Genomic DNA, 21234 nt, shown 5'->3' with positions numbered 1-21234 from the left:
TTCAGTTTAGTTTGACAGTATTTTGTTTTCTTATGCGCCGGTTCTTCTGACATGTTTGCAAGTTTATCTATCTAGGTTAACGGCAGACACACACAGAACAACTTCACAAATAATGTAAACAACGTAATAAATAAACACATCGAATCTGTTTTATTGGTTGTAATGTACATACATGGATATATTTGAATGGTGTGACAATGTCCTATTTGATTGGATTACTATGTACATATTCTTCCTGTTATGTCTGCCTGCTTGATTTTACCTAATGCAAAGTGACCTGCTGCTCCATCGAAGTCAGTCGCATTGACCCGAAGACACATTTTGAGTTGTATACACTGCTGGAAAGAGGAGATTCCCAGCTTTCTAATGATATCAGGATCGTTTTTGTACTCCAAATATTAAGCAAAATATGTCACATTATATAATGACTGTCACCGAGTCATCATTTTGAGGAAAAGGCCTTCAAAGTTTCCTCTTCTCTGGATCGATCTGATTGATTATTAGCGGAGCAAATGATCAAAGTAGTAGCGGAGGGAAGATATTTTTGTTTGGATTACTGGTCTGGGGGAGGTTCGCGAGTGTGTGTGTGTGTATACGTGTGTGTTTGTGTATTTTTGCGTTTGTGTGTATTGTTTGTTTCCCGGGGAAAACACGTTGTTGTGTTTCCTCACGAGAAACACAGGCTGTTGTTATGCCTGCTGTGACGTCAAGTTACTCCGTTCTCCGCTTGTAATTATGCCGTTACAAGCTTCAAAGCTGTATTCATCATCTGAATTTGCCGAAACAAGTTTAATATTCTGAAAGCCAAGACTTTGTTTATTTGAAATCAGATGAAAACAAACTGTAAAGGACCCTGCCATGTTATCTATGATTACTATGAATTACATTCATAATATCAGCGGAGGGACGATGTTAATCCATTTGTGTTGTTGTGGAAATACCGGACGTGACGTTGTGTGATCGCTTAGCAACTGAACTCCGTGAAAAATAAACACCTCTATAAGGTTGAAGGTTGAGGGAGGGCAAGCGATGCTGTGGAAGAGCAGAGTGGCCAGTGAGAGCTGCATCTTCCCTTTACAAGCTTCAAAAATGCCTGTAGCTAATGAGATTGAATATAACAATCAAAAATAACAAAATATACACAGCTAGATCAGATCGCGTTTTAGATGCGACTTTAGAGTAGAGGGGAATTATTTAAACGGGATGTGTACAGTGTTCCGCGTTATCTGCCGCTGTGAAAATGTGGGGCAGGGCTGTAAAGTCATGGAATAAGAGTCAGAAACACGTCAATCATCATTGGAAGAATGACACAGTGCCAGCGTGGGTCACTTTATTTTGGGTGTGTTTCAGCAGGTGTTTGAGACATTCTTGATTTTGACTGAGTTTCAGTGAGTTTAGATTGTTGAATAAATGTTGAGGCTAAACAGCAAAGCCTCCAACTAATGTTAGTTTGGATATGTCACTATATCATTTGTTATCATGTAAGGCTATCCCTGAGTACTTGTAGTTTACACACAAATATCGTAAATGATTGCAAGAGAAGTAATGCAATGTCTCTAAAACAAGGTTAAAGTGTTCTTTAGGATCAGATGGATGTAAGTCAAGTGGAATATTGTTATGATGATTGTAGTTGTACGTCCTGTGCTTGGGCTTTGGTCGTCAGATAGTGGATATCAGAGCTGTAAAGTCACGATGTCCCAACCAACAGGTGGTGTTCATGTTGGCCTGTGGTGGCGTCAAAAGGTAACTGGGAATCGATTTACATCTCGATATTGACAAGATTGTATGCCAGATTGATGATATTAAACACTTTGAATTAGGGGTGTAATGGTTCACAGAATTCACGGTTCGGTACGTACCTCGGTTTGGGGGTCACGGTTCGGTACGGGTTCGTTACAACAAGAAAAAGAAAAAAAAAAGTCCCAAATGCATAATTAGCATACCGCACCGCTGTCTAATAACGCCGACACACTGTCCTCGGCCGATCCACCACTCGCACTCCATCGTTATTGTAGTCCACAGGGAACCTGACATTTTCCCACACAGCTGATTTAAAAGAAGCAGGTGGGTTCTAGCTTCTGTGTGTTATCTGAACTAGCAATACTAACTTTTCTTCTTCTTGCATTTGTTCGTTTTGTTGTTGTTTCTTCTTGTTCTTCATTTGTTGTTTAAAGGCAGCTGGCAAACCGTTTTTAGCCCCCTGGATTATAAATAATGTAATGGATACTGCCCTGAATGGCAGACTTTTTTTCCCCACACACAAAAAGGCGTATTCGTCGTGTGGCTGCATGTGCCGAACCGTGATGTCCGAACCGTGACGGTACGGGACGAATACGGATACCGTTACACCCCTACTTTGAATGCATTTACGTTAAAAAAACTCAGTTCAAACTCTCCATCTGAATATTTACATTCACCCACCTGTCTTAAACTTTATTTTTTAGCACCTGACTCTTTATTCCCAGTTTGCAGACTGGTTTGCGTGAAAAATATTGTGCATCTTTGCAAGAGGTAATTCTCAAAGCCAACAAATCCAGTCAAAAATTCTCATCAACATATTTGGGTTTTGAGGTGTTGGTCTGACGATACAAGTAGTAGGAAGGGATGAACTTGGAATCTGGGGGAAATGTTGTTTGGGCATCCTTTATCCCACATGGGAGGGAGATCCTATGAGGAATATAGATAGCTGCAACAATGCAGTCTTTTAAAATCTCTTCTCCTAAGAAGTCTTTGTCTGCTGAGACACACACACACACACACACACACATACACACACACACACACACACACACACACACACAGTCAAATTGCCCCTAAACCCCTCTCTTTCCAATGTATGAATATTCATGCCATTTATTATTATAGATAATAGATCAGAATAGAGACATGTCAAAACGGATCCAAATTTGTTTTAATGTGTTTGTTCTATTCCAAAATATATGACATTAATTCAAAACGTACTTTTACAACCGTCCTTGCCACATTAGTGTGATTCACAGTTCAGATTTGGCTACTGCTACATCACCGAGTACTCACACACACGCTTCACAAGTACTTCCTGATAACAGTATTTAAACAATGTGGCTGCCAGCCCTCACACTCATTGTATCCTCCTCCTCCTCACTGCACAGGAGCCGTCTGTAGAGCGGGACCTGGACGGGTTAGGGGAGCAGGCGACAGACGGACACACCAGACTGACGGACATCAGCGGGGGCACAGAGGGCCGCAGCATGGCGTCCATACCGGAGTACTACGCCGGCAAGAACGTGCTGATCACAGGAGCCACAGGCTTCATGGGAAAAGTGCTGGTGGAGAAGCTGCTGAGGGCGTGCCCTGAGGTCAGAGCCCTGTACCTGCTGGTCAGACCCAAGGCCGGACAGTCCATGGAGCAGAGGGTCAGCGACATGATGACCTGCAAGGTAAGAGCTCTGTGTGCACTGTGAAGAGTTGATATGTTTATATATGGAGGATTCCACTCTTACCAAACAGATCTCCAGCAATATGTTGAACCTTCACAGACAACACATTTAAACCTTACATGAATGCCACCATTGAATATATCAGTACGTAAGAGAAGTAAACTACGACTCTTAATTGTGATCAAAGCTCTTGGGAATTGTGGAGATCCAAACAATAACAAATAATAGAAATGCATGGTTTCAAGATAAACAAAGAGTAATAATTCAAACCTGTGGATAAACTTATAGTATTGCTATATTATTTAGGAGAGTGACTTAAAACACATGATTTCACAAAAAAGTTACTTGATAATAAAAAAAAATTATGAGGGTTAAACTTTTTTTTTTTAAAGTTGATGAAAAATGAAATGAAGAAACTTAAAGGATTATCCTGTAAAAACGTTTTTATAACCTGTTAATTCGCAAGGAAATAGATCAAAATGTATGGATTACCAGATGAAATGTTCTTACTTGCCTCTCTGGGCTTAAAATCCTCCCCCTACTTTGCAACTCCATTACAAACGGCATTGAATATTGGGGAAAACGTAATCGTACGTGACGTGTATGTAGAGGCATGTAAGACATGTCACTCTGCCTCATTTCTTCACCAGACATTTTCAAGGTTAGTAACCATCAAACAGATATGAGATAGTGTTTAATCGCTATGGCAGCATTTGTGAGACCTTCATGCCAGGTGACGCCATTACTGTTTGGATGTTTTGACTAGTGGGCTGTTCATTCAAATCATTATTCAGAACCAGGGATGTTCAAATAGCATTGCATTGTGTGTTTACAGAGAAATAGAAATGTGTCTGTGAAACACAGCAGCAGCTGCTGTTGCCATGGTGAAGCAAACTCAATGAACCCAGAAGAATTTCTCTGAGTTTAAGCAGAGACACAGAAAAGAGAGGAGCTTAGGAAAGGGAGAATATTTTGAGGGGAGGAAGAGGAGAGAAATAAACAGGTGGCATCAGTTATATCAGGCCAACAGCAAAACATGACTCAACAAAAACACCCAAACTATTTTGGACCTAGTTAGGGCCGGAGCATTGACACCGGTTCTGTTTTGATGTGCTCTGAAGCAGCTGCTGCTCTACTTTGATGCTGACGGCCTCAAACTGTCAGAAAACCTGAGAAGAAAATCACACTTTCTCTCTATTCTCCTTTCTTCTTCTCTTTCTTTTAATAGCATATATTCTTACCATTTCCATTGAACCTTGCATTCTGCTCACTGCTGTGGTAGCAGTTTGATAATTTGTCCCTTTCATTAAGCCGAGCACTTGTGTTTATTTGCCTTTTTCTTTTATTTCCACAATCCTTCTGTCAAGGTGAGCGTAATGCTTCGGCAACCCGGGATCCCCAGAATAAATCTCACCGTGTAATTAGTTCCCTGTGACACAACAGTGCTGCTGAAGTGCCAGTTAACACCCTGTAATCTCTGCTCATCAGAGTGGGCGACAGTGAGAGGACTTTTTATACAAACACCTTATTTAAGATGTGTTCCTCCTCTGCTGCTGCTGCTGCTATTAAGGAAGAAAAGATGCAGTGATAATCAAAAGTGTTTCTTTTAACCAGCGTCTCTATTTGCTAACATGTCATCAACAAGGCAGAAACTGTTGAGGTTCACAAAACTATAACAGAAGAGAGAGAAGATAAACGGTTCGGTTTACAGCTCTGCATCCCATAATATAACATGGTCTTCATTACAAACAGGCTTTACCAACTTAACTGTGAACATGGCTGATATAAATGCATATTCTACTTATAATACTGTTTACATGCCGCTATACATACTTTGAATAACATGCTTCTTTTGTGTAAAAAAAAAAAAAAAATACGATTTCTTTATGGTATTGGCCACCTTTTGTCATACTTACTACCACTTTGTCCATTGTGTCTCTCTTTGATATGTGTTTTCACATATCCAAAAACATGCTGTCTTTCATAACGTTTACATGTACGTTCCTCCCTTCCACAAGAAATGTGGGCTTGATAGATTGTTCAATGCAAGATTTTCAAGGTTATATGTTAAATTGACTTAAATCTGAATGGACTACATACATGTCCAAAGACTGCTCTTAAAACCCAAATAACGTAGACCAAGGGTGTCCAAACTACGGCCCGGGTGCCAACTGCAGCCCGTGGTCCGTTTTTAACTTTAACCTCAGCGAATTCTAAGAGTGTAATGGAATTTGGCCCACACATGAAACTTGTGCTTGTCTTATATTGTACTTCTTAAATTTGTACAAATATATTACTCAGTGTTCATGAACCTGACATTGGTCAACCAAATTCCTTTTACTCGTCCACTTTACCCACTTCATCTTCACAGAAATCGACGTATAATTGATCTACTGCTAGCGTTTGCAGTATCTCCCCCTCAAAGCATGTTCCATTGGATGCAGCATCACTCTAATGGTGTCCGTTATCAGAACACTGCTTGACTCTCTGCCAAGTTCAGACTCGCGCTCAGCCCGATGCAAATGTGATGTCATTAAGTTTCCATCACCGGGCCTCAAGTACTAATTGGTATGCATGCCAGTCCTCAGGTCAATATTATTCTATGCAGATTGGGCATTATTTATGAAGAAGAACAGTGGTTTTGACTCTCGAGTAGCCTCTCTCCTCATCCTTCAAGCCAGGCCAGTGTCATCATGCCACCTGTTGCTAGGTAACGACTATCAGATCTGTCCCATAGTGGGGTTTTTAAAGGATGCATTCAGGGGATATGCCCTGGAGCAGGAGAGGGAGAAAGTGATAGAAATCTCACTGTATGTCTGTCTGTCTGCTGCTGCTTTACTGTAGCTCCTGATGAGCTCACCTATCAGACATTTCTGTTTTTAACTTTGGGGTTATATTTGTTCTGGACTGGCTGGAATGTTGTGCTCCTCTGTCTTTGTTGTTTTCCCTGCACAGCTGGCAGAAGTGCTCCTCTTTTGGGAGCCATGCTGTTTGGACACTGGCATGCCTCATAGAGTGACACAGTGACGCGTCCTAAAACCCCTAAGTAAGTACTTCTGGTTCCTTCGACAAAAACCAATGCAATTTCTCCATAGGATTTTGGAAAATAGCTCGAAATAAGGTCTGTGGTGGACACTAATTGAAGAGACGGATCACGTTTTGTTCAGCCAGATAATATCCACATGTCTACCCTACTTTTATAATTTTCGAATCATAAATCTTATCGATAGATTTATGATCGATAGATTTATTATTAGAAAATTATAAAAGAAGGAATCGGAAGGAGTTTACTTCCGGGTTTTAGGACGCGTCACTGTGACACTCTATTGCGCTGCCAGCTTCTCAACGGCATGTCAGGCACTTCATACCAGCAGGCCTCTCACAGGTCTGCCTGCTGCTTTGGGCTGGAAGGCATTGTTACATTTGCCTACAGAACAGGAACCTGGACATGCAACATTTGCAAAACGACTATAAATCATTGCTTGAGAGGCCATTCAGTGATGGCTGTGACGGCTGAAAAGGAAAGTGATACAAACAATGCTTTACTAATGCTGACTGCATTAGTAGTATGTTGATGCTTTTCAGAAATCTAAATGTGTTGTCTAAAAATCATTAGTGGATTGGAAGAGGATTAGGGTAATTAAAAATCTAAAAAGATTTTCTATTTTAATGTTTTCACTTTTCCTATAGCTTGTAGCACATCATATTTTTTAGTTGAAGATATAACAGAACAAAAATAAAAAACAAATACACATAAAAATGGGGTCAAACTATAAATCATAAAAAAGTCAACATTGGGGCAGTACATTTTCACAGTTCAATGGCAAGACTATTCATTTCTTTGCATAATAATTCAAAAATAACTGTATTTTTACTACAATTATAGGATTAAGTTGATAATACTTTTACATTTAAGGTTTCAAATGAGGACTTTATCTTATTGTGGAGTATTTTCACCATATGTTAAGTTTGATCAGTGTTTCTTCCACCATCCCACTGAGAGTCTGTGTTACAGTTATAAATAGCTCCATGCCTAGCATGCCAGACACATCAGAGTCCAGCCAGAGCCACGCCATGTTGACAATGCTGATGCAAAAGAAATAAGCCACGCCAGTTTCTTAATGAGGGGTTGGTACGAGTTCAAAATGAGGGCATCATTGTAATTTTTTTTATTGAAAAAATCCCAAACCTGGGCGCTTCATTAGGCGTACACAAGTCTTTTATCTACCGTGCCGATAATTAAATCTCTTACTCTAAAGAAGCACGTCAACAAATGCCGTCTATCTTGATTGAAGTGCAGATATTCCTCTTTTAGCTGCCTCCTTTTTTCTGCGAGAGGTCAGGCGTGTTTCCTGGAGGCCTGCAGCTACTACGTTATTAATAGTTGTGCATATCAGACACACATGAATGCACAGTAGCATACAGTACATGGAGGTATATTTACAGTAGGGGGGTTCTAGGGCTGAGGGATTCTGAAAACATTACTTATTGCGAAGATCTTTTACTGATATTGCAATTGCGGTATGAGCCGCGATAGTAGAGTGATTCAGCATTCGTGAAACATTTTCTAAGAGGATCTGTACCAAACAAGGATTTTTTATTAAGTCTGGAACATCTTTGCAGCACCACCGTATTTAATTACAAATAATATTTACACATTACCATATACCAATACCAAATATTGCACAAACTGCATGGAGTTGAAATAGGCTTTATTGAAATTTTGATATATTTATGAATAATTGTGCATCCCTGCTGTGTGATGTGCGTTCCCATTGCACACGATCTCACTCTGACCGTACGTGACTACACGGTTGCATTGATTTCCTTTTATTTGCGTCCAGGAGCCAGGTGATCTTTTGAAGATGTATTGATTCCTGCTGCCTCTAACAGGCTGCCCCACTGTGTGTGTTTCCACTTGTGGAGCGCAATGAATTGTTAATGCCAGCTGTCAGTGAAGACACACCAACCCCAAAGAAGAGAGCCAGGCGTTGAAACACCTCATTTGTAGGGGCCAAACGTTGGCACTACAACTAACGTGTCAGTCTGTAACATCATTGGGCAAAAATACTTTCTCACATTGGGAAAGAGACGTCTGTAAAGCATCGTATGTGTTTTAAAAAATGTTATTTGCTTAAAGCCAAATCCAGAGGTATTTTTTCTCTGCCTGCGCACTTGCGTTTTCCTTAAGCTCCGCCTCCAATCTGCAGCATTATGGGCGCTCTTGGCTCAGTCAAATGAATGGATTGGACAGGCATAATCATTTTGGATTCGGCTTTTGGTGCATTTACCAACTTATAGGTCATAATGATTTAGGGCTGTTCAAATGTTCATACTGGGTATTTACATTTGCACAATGAAATGTGCAATGTAAATACTTACTTACTTACTAAATCATATATTGGTTTACATATGTGTCTTTCCCAATGTAACATGTTTTAAGGGGAAAATATATCATGGACTGACAGGGAGTAGCTGCTAAGAGAATGTGGCTCTCCACCCGGCTTGGCACTATTATGCTACTATTAGTCGGGTAATTTCACCTTCATGCGCCACTTAGCAACTTTCATAGTAATGGACGGGCCCCGCCTACCACACTGTATCCAGTTCTAATACATCCATCAGGCACACCTGGCACCACAACCTGAAGTAAGAGCAGACCATTTATCAATATGCTCCTCTGCCTCCCATCATGCAATCATTCAGGCTTTATAATCTAAATCCTCACGTCACTGTTTGGCAGGAAGCAAGCTCTGTAGAAAGAGCCACTTTTAGGGATGAAAACAAGCGAGATGATTGGTCCTGACTCTGAGGAGAGTGCCAGGCGTTCGCTGCGTTTCTGTGCTCCGTCGGCATGCAAGGCACGAGGCAGGCAGACTGAGAGGCAACTAATAATCCTGCAACTCCTCCCCAGACACAGGGGCAGCGGGGAACCAATGCGTTTGCATATAATTAGGCCCCAAATTAAATCCAGTTTATGAAACAAATTAGCACATTTAATGTCGCCGGTGAAGTCATTAAGCGAGAGGACACTGAAGAGTCAGTTCTTTAGGGGACAGAATCAGCACAGCTCAGTGGTCTCACAGCATGTTACAGATATCTGTGGCACAAAGCCCTCGGAGATGACATGTTACTAAAAAATATATTTAGTCATTTGGCCACTGCATTGAAAAGAATGTCTTTGCTGTTTGATTTATTGTCTTATCATTGGAGACCTTGAAGTCTTGAGACTTGACTTCTCTCTGATGACTTCAGATTCTTTTTCAAACCACTCATGCTTGCTTTCTTGGCACTGGAGGCAGATAAGCTGATTCACCATTCAGTCCATGCTCCCTTCCATTCCTTGTGGTATTTAATCAGGACACAAAAGCCTGCAGCCACCATGGACTCTCATAAAGTTGTATTTCTGTCAGTTTGATCTTGGAGGGCAGTAAAAGTCTCCTTGGCTCAGCATGAGGTCACCGTCTGAAAAACTGGAATGTGATGCCACCAGCATACTGAACACCAAGCCCAGAAACCTTCTAACTCTGCTCACATTGATCTTTTGAGCGTTGGAAGTCCTCCACTTTCATTAGTTTGTTGTGATGCTTGATCAGGTCCCTAAGCTCTTAAGAAGCTGTGAGATTCAGGGCTGAACAGCCGAATGAAGAGGTATTAGGCCTTGTGTCTAAGTGGAGCACTAGAAATATAACACTATTCCTCGACGGTACTTAACTCCAGATAAAGCAGAACATTTGGTCCCTCGTGCAAATCAAATTATGTGCCTTAGTTTACCTTTTGCTCCTTCTTTCATCAGCATTTCCTCGGAGCATCCCGGAGCATCACAATGCAGGAATCAGCATTTTAAAGCCCAATTAGTGTGAAATCCATTTTTTCCAAAACAGCAGGCAGAGTTTCCATCCTCTCACCCAAGGTTTTAAAACCTATGTTGAAAAAATGTGCAGAGGCGGCTGGTTAAATCTGGTTTTATGCCACTGGGACACAGGTACAGGGATGGATGGAAGAGAATCTGAACACTTTTTCTCCATAATACGCTGACAGCCCCAGGGGTTAGCCATGTCTGTCCTTCTTTACAGCCTCTCAGGAGACTCCTTGCATGTCTTTCTCTCCCTAGACTTGGTGGTTTGTCTTGTAGTATGCAGCCTTGTCATTTCTGCAGAAGAGAAAGACAAAACCTGGCTGGGTTCTGAGATTTAATGTAGGCTTTCTTCACTATACATTGGCTTGTTTTGCCTAATTATCCACAGTGCTGGAGGAGATACTGTTATTAACTTTTAGAAAAAGTGTTTTTCCTGCTCACTTCCCATTTGACTCATATAAACCGTGCATGTCAGGAAATGAAGGTCACCGCTGAGGGTGCAGCAGTTAAGCGCTTCTGTCTGACACACTTCGGCAGGCCTTCTCTTGCTACAGTAAAATGTACGTCCTGTTTGTCTTCGATTAGCAACATCCGGCTGCTCGGCAGGAACTGTGACGCAAACAGCAGCCACTTTTAAGACATGTACAGATGTTACAAGGAACAAAAAGAAGGGCATTGACAGTGTTGGTGGTTTTTTAACTCAAGTACCTAAAATATTGTCCCAGAAACTGTTTGTGTGTGCTTGATAACATATCATATGGACCTGAGTTGTTGTTTGTTGGTCAAGATACTGATTTGTTCCCCTGCTTAAAGACAGTATTACACTTGAATTAGTTAGTATGTTTTGCTGGCCTACAAAAAGGGTTGCAGACACAGTTCAGAGTCCTGATACACTTTGCAAATATCAATATTTTTCATTAGTGATTAAACTGCAGATCATTTTCTAGATTAGAATTTGGTTAATAAATGTAAAAACTATTTAAAATACCTATCACAATATAATTTAAACTAAAGTAGTGTCGTCAAATGTCTTATTTTTCTTAAACAGCCTTTTAAAAATTCAAAGATATTCAGTCCAAACTAGGAAATCTTGTCTTTTACATTTGTTGACAATAATAGTTAGTGTCATAATAAGGCTGCTGCGGTGACATTCAATCCATCAAGTATTTATACCACACCTCTGCAAGTGTGAATAGCATGGCCATCATTAGCTCTACTGTCCTTTCCTTTGTGACCCCCCTCATACACCCAGACCCTCTCAAAATTGACTCTAGGTTGACATTTTGCTTACATACTTCATGGACAAAAAAACAACGCTTTCCTCAGAACTTTTGTGCCGCTTTTCTTGCTCTTTCTTGTGAGGAGTGGAGCCCAGTTAAAGTGCAGTTAGTGAGAAGAGAGGCTGTGTGAATGGCATCTCGGGTTGCTGTGCTGAAAGCAAAGAGCCATTAGTGTTGGGTTTCTGTGAAAGTCCACAGAGCGGCTGCTTCAAGCACTCTTGATGGAATATGTATTGAAGAAAAAGTGGCAGTGTCCAGCGCGGAGAAATGACAAATGGCGGCCACATGTGCAAGCCACCACTTCATCTCAAACAGAGAAAAGTCGTTCTCAGAGTTGACTTTATCTCTGACCTTTATCTGTGTCCGAGGCCATGACTTTGTTAAGCTGACCACAAGATGTACTACTAAATCACGTGTGGCTGCACTGAGAGGGAGAACATCACCACACGTCCCTGCAGAGAGTGGAGGAAATGTGAACTGGTGGACCATTGTTTTCCTGTACAAGGCCGTCTCGGAGGAGGGTGGGATGGTAAATGCGAGCGATGGAAGGCTGGCACAAGAAAAGAGCCTTTTACAAAACAATCCCACAATGCCATTCTGTGCTTGCGTCCATGACAAAGAGCGCTCTATAGCCCACATTGGACAGCCTCATTCACCCCTCTGACCCTGATGCACTTGCTCCCTTCTGGGCTTTTGTATAAGGTGACTTGTATTACACAATTATCTATTTTTGTTGAGTTTACTCAGCTGTTAAACACTTGTGCTACTATTTTAGTCGGGTAGTGTGTCATGGAGCAACAGTGTGCACTTAGTGTGTAATTACACTTAGAACAGTACATTAAGAGATAGCATTGTACAGGTTCCTATTTAGCTAGAAATGATAATTAGACTTTAATGTTTATCTACATTAGTGTACATTTGCAAATATAAGATCAAGGTTTTGCCAGATACTCTTGGTGTTCTCAGGCATTCAAATAATAACTAAGTAGTTTTCAATCAAATAAAGAAAGCACAATAAATTGCCGCTAAGATTTCCTCCTCAGTCAAACCAACTCTTCTCATCTTGGGGAAAGTTATTCTTTTTGCTTCCTCTGGTTTGGGTTTTTTCTCAGAAGCAGTTGCAAACTTCAGGAATGAGTCACACGTGAGGACTTGAATCTTTTCTCTATGAAAGCGCAGCATTTGACAGCGATAGATACACATCAACCTGGCCGATCCCCAAAATGCATTTCAGTTGTGTTGTACATAACAATCAGCGCAATTAAAACTGTTAAGGTTTGTATCAAGACTTCCCCGTCATTCAAACCACAAGGATTTGGCAATATCTGGTTGGTTTGTTTTTGTTGCCAAGCGACACACCGTCAAGAGGAAACTGAGGTCCTTGTATGACCTCAACAGATCTGTGAATCAGTAACCAGGGAACATGTTGTGCCATAAAAGACACAACAATTTGGTATTTTTGAAAAGCTACTTTGATTATGTTCTCCAATCTTCACAGAGTGTGGGTCTGTTCCTGCCAGCTGTTGGCCTTGAGCAGAGGGAGACTATTATTCTTAGATTACATAATGATAGCTGTGCTACCTATTGTGCAGAAGATATTGCATTCATCCCCAGTTGGGAATAGTTCTGGGTTATGACATTACATACTGTACATCAGGACGCCTAATATGGGCTGCGTGGGGTAACAGCGTCACAAAGCAGAAGATTGATGGGGATGCAGAACATGAATATAAACAGCTGTTTGAAGCTGTTTAACTCAACATCTGTCCTCCTCAGAAAGAGGACAGCTGACACACACAGAGCTGCAATCTTATAAAGAGGGGAGCATACACTTTGATGCCAACCCCCACTCTTATTCACCCTTTTTTTTATTCTCATGCCATTTCTTACTATCTGTCGTCATCTCTTACACTGGAAAGGAACTGCACAAAGAAATGCATGACCCAATTTGACATCTAGCTGTCTTTCTCTGCTGCCTCTGCTCAGTGTCTCCCTGTATTACACAGTGATACAAGTCCTGTAGGGATGGGGGTGCAGTGCTTTAGTGTCTGCAGGGTGTCGGGCGGCGAGGCTTGTGTGAGACATGAGCTGGTAAATCTAGATGACTTATCCCCCCTCCATGTTGGAATGTCGTCAGCAGTGTAAAAGGTGGAATAATACACGTAAGAGAGGCTTCATATACAGTATAGGGTTAAACAAGGTGATGTAGTGCATGATTTGCTCACACACTTGTCTTCATCAGTCAAGCAGTTTGCCCTAAAGGAGGAATCATTTGCATATGCTGAAACTCTTTGGTGCGACAATTTCAGATGAAAGATTATTCTGAATTGAGTATCTTTCAGGTCTGGACTTTCCATCAGATAAAACGAGCAGACTTAACAGGAAAAGTAATCATTCCTTGCAGCCCACATCTCGCATATAAGAGTTTAATTTCCCCCTCCGATTTCACTGAACAGAGGGGCGAGTGTTCAGTCCTTTTTATTTGTTTGGTGTATTTTTGGTAGAAATGTATAGGGATGGAGGTCAAATAAATGGTGAGATGTTGCCATACGTTTTACACAGTGATGGCTCTAATTTCTTTGGATGATTTGGCCTCTGTAAGCTGGACTGCTTTATGGCACTACTAGATTTACTACATTTCTCGATCTGTTATACTATTAAAGGAATGGTCCACTCATTAGATAATTAATCAAAACTTCAGTATTTAGTGAAACGTTATGTTTAAACCATACCCTGAAGAAATCAGCGATATTCCCCGGTAAATAATGATTTTATAGCTCTTTTTTATCAAGACCTGTATATTCCGTCTGGCCGCCGCCATGTTTGCCATTTTCAGTAGTCACGTGATGGTCGTGACGTCATCCATGCGTTCACTTTGTCAACACACGGAAAATGGCGGAGTATTTGAGTTCGGACTCGTCAGCAGAGGAAGAAGTTTTGATGTTTTATCAGTATGACAATACGACACCCTCTGTCCGTAGACCCTCACATTGTACAAGGAAAAACCTCCGAAGAAAACCCACAGTCTAAAGGGAACATGGGAGAAACCTCAGGGAGAGCAACAGAGGAGGGATCCCTCTCCCAGGACGGACAGACGTGCAATAGATGCCGTGTGTAAATTGAAGAGATAATACATTTGCAACATAGGTAGTCCAGATGTTTGGAAATGCATGTGTGTAGAAGATGATATAAGATACTATATGTATGCATGTAGTACCACCCTTGCTAGCGATTCCCTCTCTAGTTTAGCATACTCAGCTTCGTTGTCCCTGGCCATAGAATCACGATTTTATGGGGCCGGAAAAAACTGGGGTAAAATACACACTAGCCGGTACTACGCTATATGGAAAGGCCACCAAAAACTGTCCTGGCCTGGACGCTAAAGGACGTTAAAACGGGGCTAGCCGCTGCAATGGAAATGCGCTATAACATACCTTATTCTTACTCCGAGCACTACTTCTGCTCCTCCGTCGCTTCACACTTGCAGAGGGCGATTTCTCAACTGGCCGAACTGGTGTCCTGGTGGGAGATGACACCAGAAAGACCGATGGTACTGCATCTCCATTAAGTAATGGTTGTTCCATAAATCCCATGTTATGTTTCATCATACTCTCAGAGTAGTCGTCCGGACATTTGAAATGTTCGCTGCATACATGAGCCTGTGAATCTTTCGGTTCGGCCCGGCCACATTTCGCTAGCCACTGCCTCCGAATGTACTTCTTAGGCTTACCTTTTGGCAACAGATGGAACTAAGCATTCCGTGGATTGTTCCTATCAGAATTGTGGCAATATTTCGCGATACAGTGAGGCATATTTGAAGAGAGAAACTACAGTAAATAACATGGAGATCAACGTGTCCTCGAAAACCAAACGCATGGTTTACGTCACGTCCGGAAAATGGCGGCGCCCACAGTGTTGATGTTATTTCGGTATATAATCAGTTTAAAATCACTGATAATGTCATCGGATTAAAAAAAAAAAAAGAGAGACTGGCAGAGACTGGTCTGTTTTATTGGATGATCATTTTTAAAAAATGAGTGTCATGAGCATACCATTCCTTTAAGTAGTAATGTATCATATCTTACTATGACTCCAACTAACAATCATTTCCATCCTTACTCAGTCTCACTAGATTAATTGTAGTAAATTAAAAGTCAAATAATGACCAAATATGTTTAAAAATTGTACAAAATGTAAAAATGAAAGCAGTTATTTCTGTAAGAACAGTTTTGCTTTTATTTAAAAGAGGATTTGTAATTCCGCCTCTCACTTTTCTGTAGTTTGACAGATCATTGTATCGCTACCACCAGTTATAAGACACTGTCAGTGTGGAGGAGCAGAAGCCTGAAACAATGTGGATCCCTGTTGACTGATGCCTTTGTTTGATGACACATATGTTTATGGTTTTCATAAATCAAAACAGGACAGACACATCGGATCGGAAACAAATCTGGTGGTGAATCTTGACGTGATTTTTACCTGAGGGATTTTATGCAAAGCAACACATTTGCTGCTGACATGACATCATTTGATGCCAATGCTGATGTAAGATTTTGATCTCATCCTTTTCTTTCTGTGTTTTCTGTCGGGCAGCTTTTTGACCGAGTGCGTGAGGTCAACCCTGACTTCCACCTGAAGATCATCCCCATCAGCAGCGAGCTGACGCAGCCAGGCCTGGCCATCAGCCCCGAGGACGTGGAGAGGCTCTCCGCTTGCATTAACGTGGTCTTCCACTGCGCCGCCACCATCCGCTTCGACGAGCCGCTCAAGTGAGGACCTCAAGATTTAACGCATCAACACAAATCATCACATTCAGCATCACTCCTTCATACGAACACACAAACATACCCTGTGTCCCATCACTTTCTACTTCTAATCTCAGGGGTGTCAAACTCATTTAAGTGCAGGGGCCACATACAGCCAAATGTGATCTCAAGTGGTCTGGACCAGTAAAATCATAGCGTAATAATCTATTAATAACGACAAGTCTAGATTGTTCCCTTTGTTTTAGTGCAAAAAGGTACATTCTGAAAAGGTGTTATATATTTAATTATCTATATTTTTAGAAAACATTATGAAAAACCTAAAATGTCCTATAGTGCAATTTCAAAAAAGTGATGCCTCAATCGATCATTTAGACATGTGCATTGCACCTTAGAGATCACAGTGTATCTGCAAAGGCTACAAACATGTAGTCACTGGTATCTGGAACTGAACCATATAGTATTTTATTTTATTTATCAAAACATCTTGTCAAGATCTAGAAATATATTTAAAATTCATTTCCACATCTTTCTAGTAATCCTGACCTCACCATAACAACTACAGTAGGAACTATTAAGGAAGAAGGTTAAGTTATCCCCCTGTCTTGTTAATGTATAACATTTATACAAATATATTATATATTATCTTATCTTCTTTTTTGAGAGGGCAACACTGTGCAAGAAAAGTGTGATAAACCCAGAATATATTGAATGTAGACGATAAGAATGAGACACGTAGGATGTAGAGACATTTCTGTGATCCTAATGGGTGTGATGGCAGATTATTTTTGGATACAAACCTGTAGTTTGTGAAAAGAACTTCAACTTGTTCATTCTAATCTATACGGGGTGAACCCAGTGATGACTTCCCACCCGGTACATGTAGTGGACGGTGTGTCGTCACTCTGCTGCTGCCTCAGGATCCTGGTCAGGACAGTGCATTACTGCATATGTAATGTTGGCCTAGTTATATCCTTTCCTTCAGTGGATGATGCGTTGATGATACAGCTGTTTGGTCCAGTAAGTTTGTGTCATGTAACCAGCACTGCTCCATCCTGCTGCCCTCAGGGTTTCATTCTGTTAAGACCATCTCTGACCAAAACATCAACATCAACAAGTCGTTCATTCAAATGAAGCCAAGCAGCCTGATCCAAAACCCACTTGGTCTTGTTCATAATTCATAATGCATTTGACCAAGTCTGAGAAATATTTTCCATCTATGGTTTTGAAATCAAAATGCATGCATTTATCATACATTAGCAAATCAAATCGCAGGTAGATAGCTCATTGTGGGGGATGAATAGCAGGTCAAACATTTCAAATGTCCCTAGCATTTACCTCAAAATGTGAGTAAACTACCTCAATATTATAGAATCATTTATATCCAGCTATTTCCAAATAAGCAGGTAATAAGTAGCTGGTACTTTCTTTTATACATTTAAGGGAAAGTTATACAAAGTTAATTGAAGAAGACTTTGCCTTTTATTCCGCTCATGAACTTTCAAAAAATCCCAAAAAGTGGAAGGTGGATGTTGGACTCAATACATTTACTGCCTGTGAAAGATGATGATGATAATAATATATTTGTATCAATGGAGCACTTTTCGAGATGCTTTACATAAAGTCTAAGTATCTCCGATAACTACAAAGAAACACACTTAAAAGTCACCTATTATGCAAAATCCACTTGTTCATGTCTTTTATACATAAACACGTGTCCCCTCTGTGTAAAGACATTCTGAAAGTTTCAGGAAAAAAGATCTGCTCACTTTTTGTCCTGATCCATTTATATAAAAACCTGAAAATGAACTGATCAGATTTTGGCAACTTTATGATGTCATGACGATTTGTTGGCTTGTGTAACCATTAGCCAATCACCAACCAAGGTAACTCCCCACCTTATCACCCGAATCTCCTCCTAGAGCACCATTGTGTTCTTTTTAACCAAATATCTCTCAGAGGGGCGTGGGGAGGGGCTCCTTATTTCCATCTAAAGTAACAGACAGAGAATCAGCACTGAGACCTGTAATATATTGATGAAACACAGTATAATAGGGGACCTTTAAGTCCCAGGGTAGCACAGGACATTACATATAAAGCTATACTCGGTTCTGCCCTCAAATAGGTATTAAGTCATCTTCAATGTGGTATTTAAAAAAGCAGATTTATCTTGGTGACAGGAACCATGACTAATACACTTTTTTTAAGATTGACATTTTCATCATGTTTTATTGGCCTGAAGAGGAAAACCCCTCCTGTTTATTTCAAGAATATTTCAAAGATGGGATATTTCTGAATAAAACCAAGGCTTGTAATGTAGCAGCATGTACTTTTTTGTAAAATATTTCCTAGCTTTTATTTTACAACCTATTGCAGTAATGTTCCCAGATCTCAGTATTTGATCTGAGCACTATATGGAATGATGGCAAACACTACAAAAATAAGTGCAAAGATGTATCAATTCATATTTATACTTTTGAAGTGATGAGGTAGTGAATCAGACACAGGAAGCGTCACAGCGGTGCATTCATCACTTCCTGTCTGTGTGACATCCAGCATCAAGTCCCAGAAGGTGGTGGGAGGAGGACACGCCCACACACACAGAGCTGCTCTAATAACCGACACCACCCTCCATATGAATGTCAACACTTCCCTTTTTTATTTATCTGTACTGTCGCTGATGAGATGGCACCACCTGACCACTTCTGATTCATGCTGGTGGACTCTCCGCCCCCCCCCCCCCCCCCACACTCTCTCCATCCTCACTTCCTGTCGAACCACCCACACAGCCAGAGGAGCACTCTATCTCATAGCGTCTGTTTCAACTGACCCTCGGTTTTCTTACTGTCGCCTTGGGGGAGAATTTATTCTGAACGCTGATGTGCTTTCTGTTACTGGATCTGTTGCTGTGTGTTGCCATCAGTGTTAAACATGAAAGAGTCTGGATCAAATCAGAAGCAGAAACAATTTTTTTAGGAAATAATTGTGCTCCTTTAATCAGAATTGTTGTCAGGACAATAGCTGGCTAAATGTGCTTCTTCTTATCCACTAAACTATTTATTTAACTGTTGCATAAACAATTATCAGTAGATCAACAGATAGTAGATTACTGTATAGTTAATAGATGTTTACAGTATATACTAGCTATACATGTGCATGGCATTAACTTTTGTAGCCCGGTCTTAGTCTTTAGTGTCTTTAGAGATTAATTTTTATTTTTGATATGCTTCTGTTTTGTATATGTTCTCTGTTTGTAGTTTTGTGACTTGTCTGCTTTTCTACTTCACCAAAGACAGTACTCTCTCTTTCTACTTTATATAAACCAACAACAAATCTTATAATGGATGAATCATCTTTTGTGTTAATCACAATTTTCAGAAATGTCTGGACCTGGTGATTATTCGTTAAGAGAAAATGATCTACAGGTTATTCCCTCACATAATTAAGCCATGTTCTCTATCCACCTCCCACACGTCTCTGCTATGTCTTTATGTCGGCTCCCTCTGCATTCTTCACAAGGTGTAATGCTGTGGTCATTTATTCATGCAGTTTATGGGGAAATTAGTAACGCTTGGTTTGACGGCGTGGATCACTGATGCGGCAGAATTGATTGGTCAGTTGTATCCATAGCTCAAAATCTACTTTAAACATTGTACTTTAAAAGCAGAAGAGGAACAGACTTCTATTCTGATGTAGAAATTAGATTTATGAAAGTTAATTACTGCTGTACTTTACATCAAGTGCTCACGGCTAAATGAGAGCCAAATGGGCTGGAAACTGTGTTCAGTCAAAATAATGATGATACCAACACAATAATACGGAGAGCAGATGTTTCCCTCATCTTGTTTTTTTACTCGTCTTCCTCCCTCTCGGCTTATGATCATGTTCAGTGAATTCCTAAAAGTCTGCAAATTCTCATTTGAATGAAAAACACTCTCAAACAGAGATATTAGCAGTCGGGCAAATACACACACACACACCTTTTATCTAATTTTCCTGACACACATAAGCACACACAAACCTTTCACTCCCCCTCACACACTGATTTGCACTCTCTCCCACACAAACACACACTATTTGACGATGTGTATCTCTCCCGCAGACACGCCCTGCAGCTGAATGTGATCGCCACCCAGCAGCTCCTCAGCCTGGCCAAGCAGATGCAGCACCTCGAGGCCTTCGTTCACATCTCCACCGCCTATGCAAACTGCAACCGCAAGCACATCGACGAGGTCATCTACCCGCCACCCGTCGAGCCCAAGAAACTCATCGACTCTCTCGAGTGAGTAGAGGAAGGGCTGGTGCCCCGAGGACGTGGAATCAATTCTATTTCAGTTTCATTCATACCCTATGGGATATGAGGAGCACGCTGTTTCTGAAAACCATTAATATATCTAAAAGATGTTAAGTGGGGTTTCTGCCCCGCCTGAATGCTTTTATCCACTAATTCCCCCAATTACTTATACGTGTTTTACTATTCAAAATGCAGGTTTACTTCAGTATTTTCCTGATTTCCTTATTAGGTCAGGACATTTCTGAATAAATGAAATTGCTAAACATGACCAAAGAAGATCAGAACTATGATTCTAGGACATTTCATTACTCAATGCCACTCAGGTTTCCATCAGTATCATGTTTGATATCCAGTCTAAGCCTTGTGAACTTAATGGAAATGACTTTATATTATAGTGAGCATAGGCCTAAATTCACTTGGAATAATGAAACAAAAATTATTCTGTCAAAGAAAAAGAAAACACTGACTTAGATAAGGGTTCACCAGAGAAAAATGTCTTGCTCTCAGGGCTTCCATACATCCGTTTTAAACGTTAGTATCAAGAGAGCTACTGTATCAATGACTTGATTGATTGATTCATAAAACCATGCTCATTTGGATTTTCCTACACACGCCTTAT

The 21234-nt window shown here is 40.7% G+C and overlaps 1 protein-coding gene across 4 annotated transcripts in view; it reads left to right on the top strand.

Annotated features, from left to right (window-relative positions):
- LOC117439014 (fatty acyl-CoA reductase 1) overlaps window positions 1-21234 on the top strand; it is a 51647-nt gene that overhangs the window by 16242 nt on the left and 14171 nt on the right. For all 4 annotated transcript variants that reach the window (XM_034074693.2, XM_034074692.2, XM_071201746.1 and 1 more), the window contains exons 2-4: window positions 3132-3419; window positions 16152-16327; window positions 20424-20603. In XM_034074693.2, coding sequence (XP_033930584.1) covers window positions 3132-3419; window positions 16152-16327; window positions 20424-20603 — 644 coding nt within the window. The remainder of the gene's footprint in view (window positions 1-3131; window positions 3420-16151; window positions 16328-20423; window positions 20604-21234) is intronic.

This window comes from Pseudochaenichthys georgianus, chromosome 23, assembly GCF_902827115.2.
Source record: "Pseudochaenichthys georgianus chromosome 23, fPseGeo1.2, whole genome shotgun sequence".
Taxonomy (NCBI): Eukaryota; Metazoa; Chordata; class Actinopteri; order Perciformes; family Channichthyidae; genus Pseudochaenichthys; species Pseudochaenichthys georgianus.
Note: the sequence above shows the minus strand (reverse complement) of the source record. Positions and strands in the feature narration are given on the sequence as shown.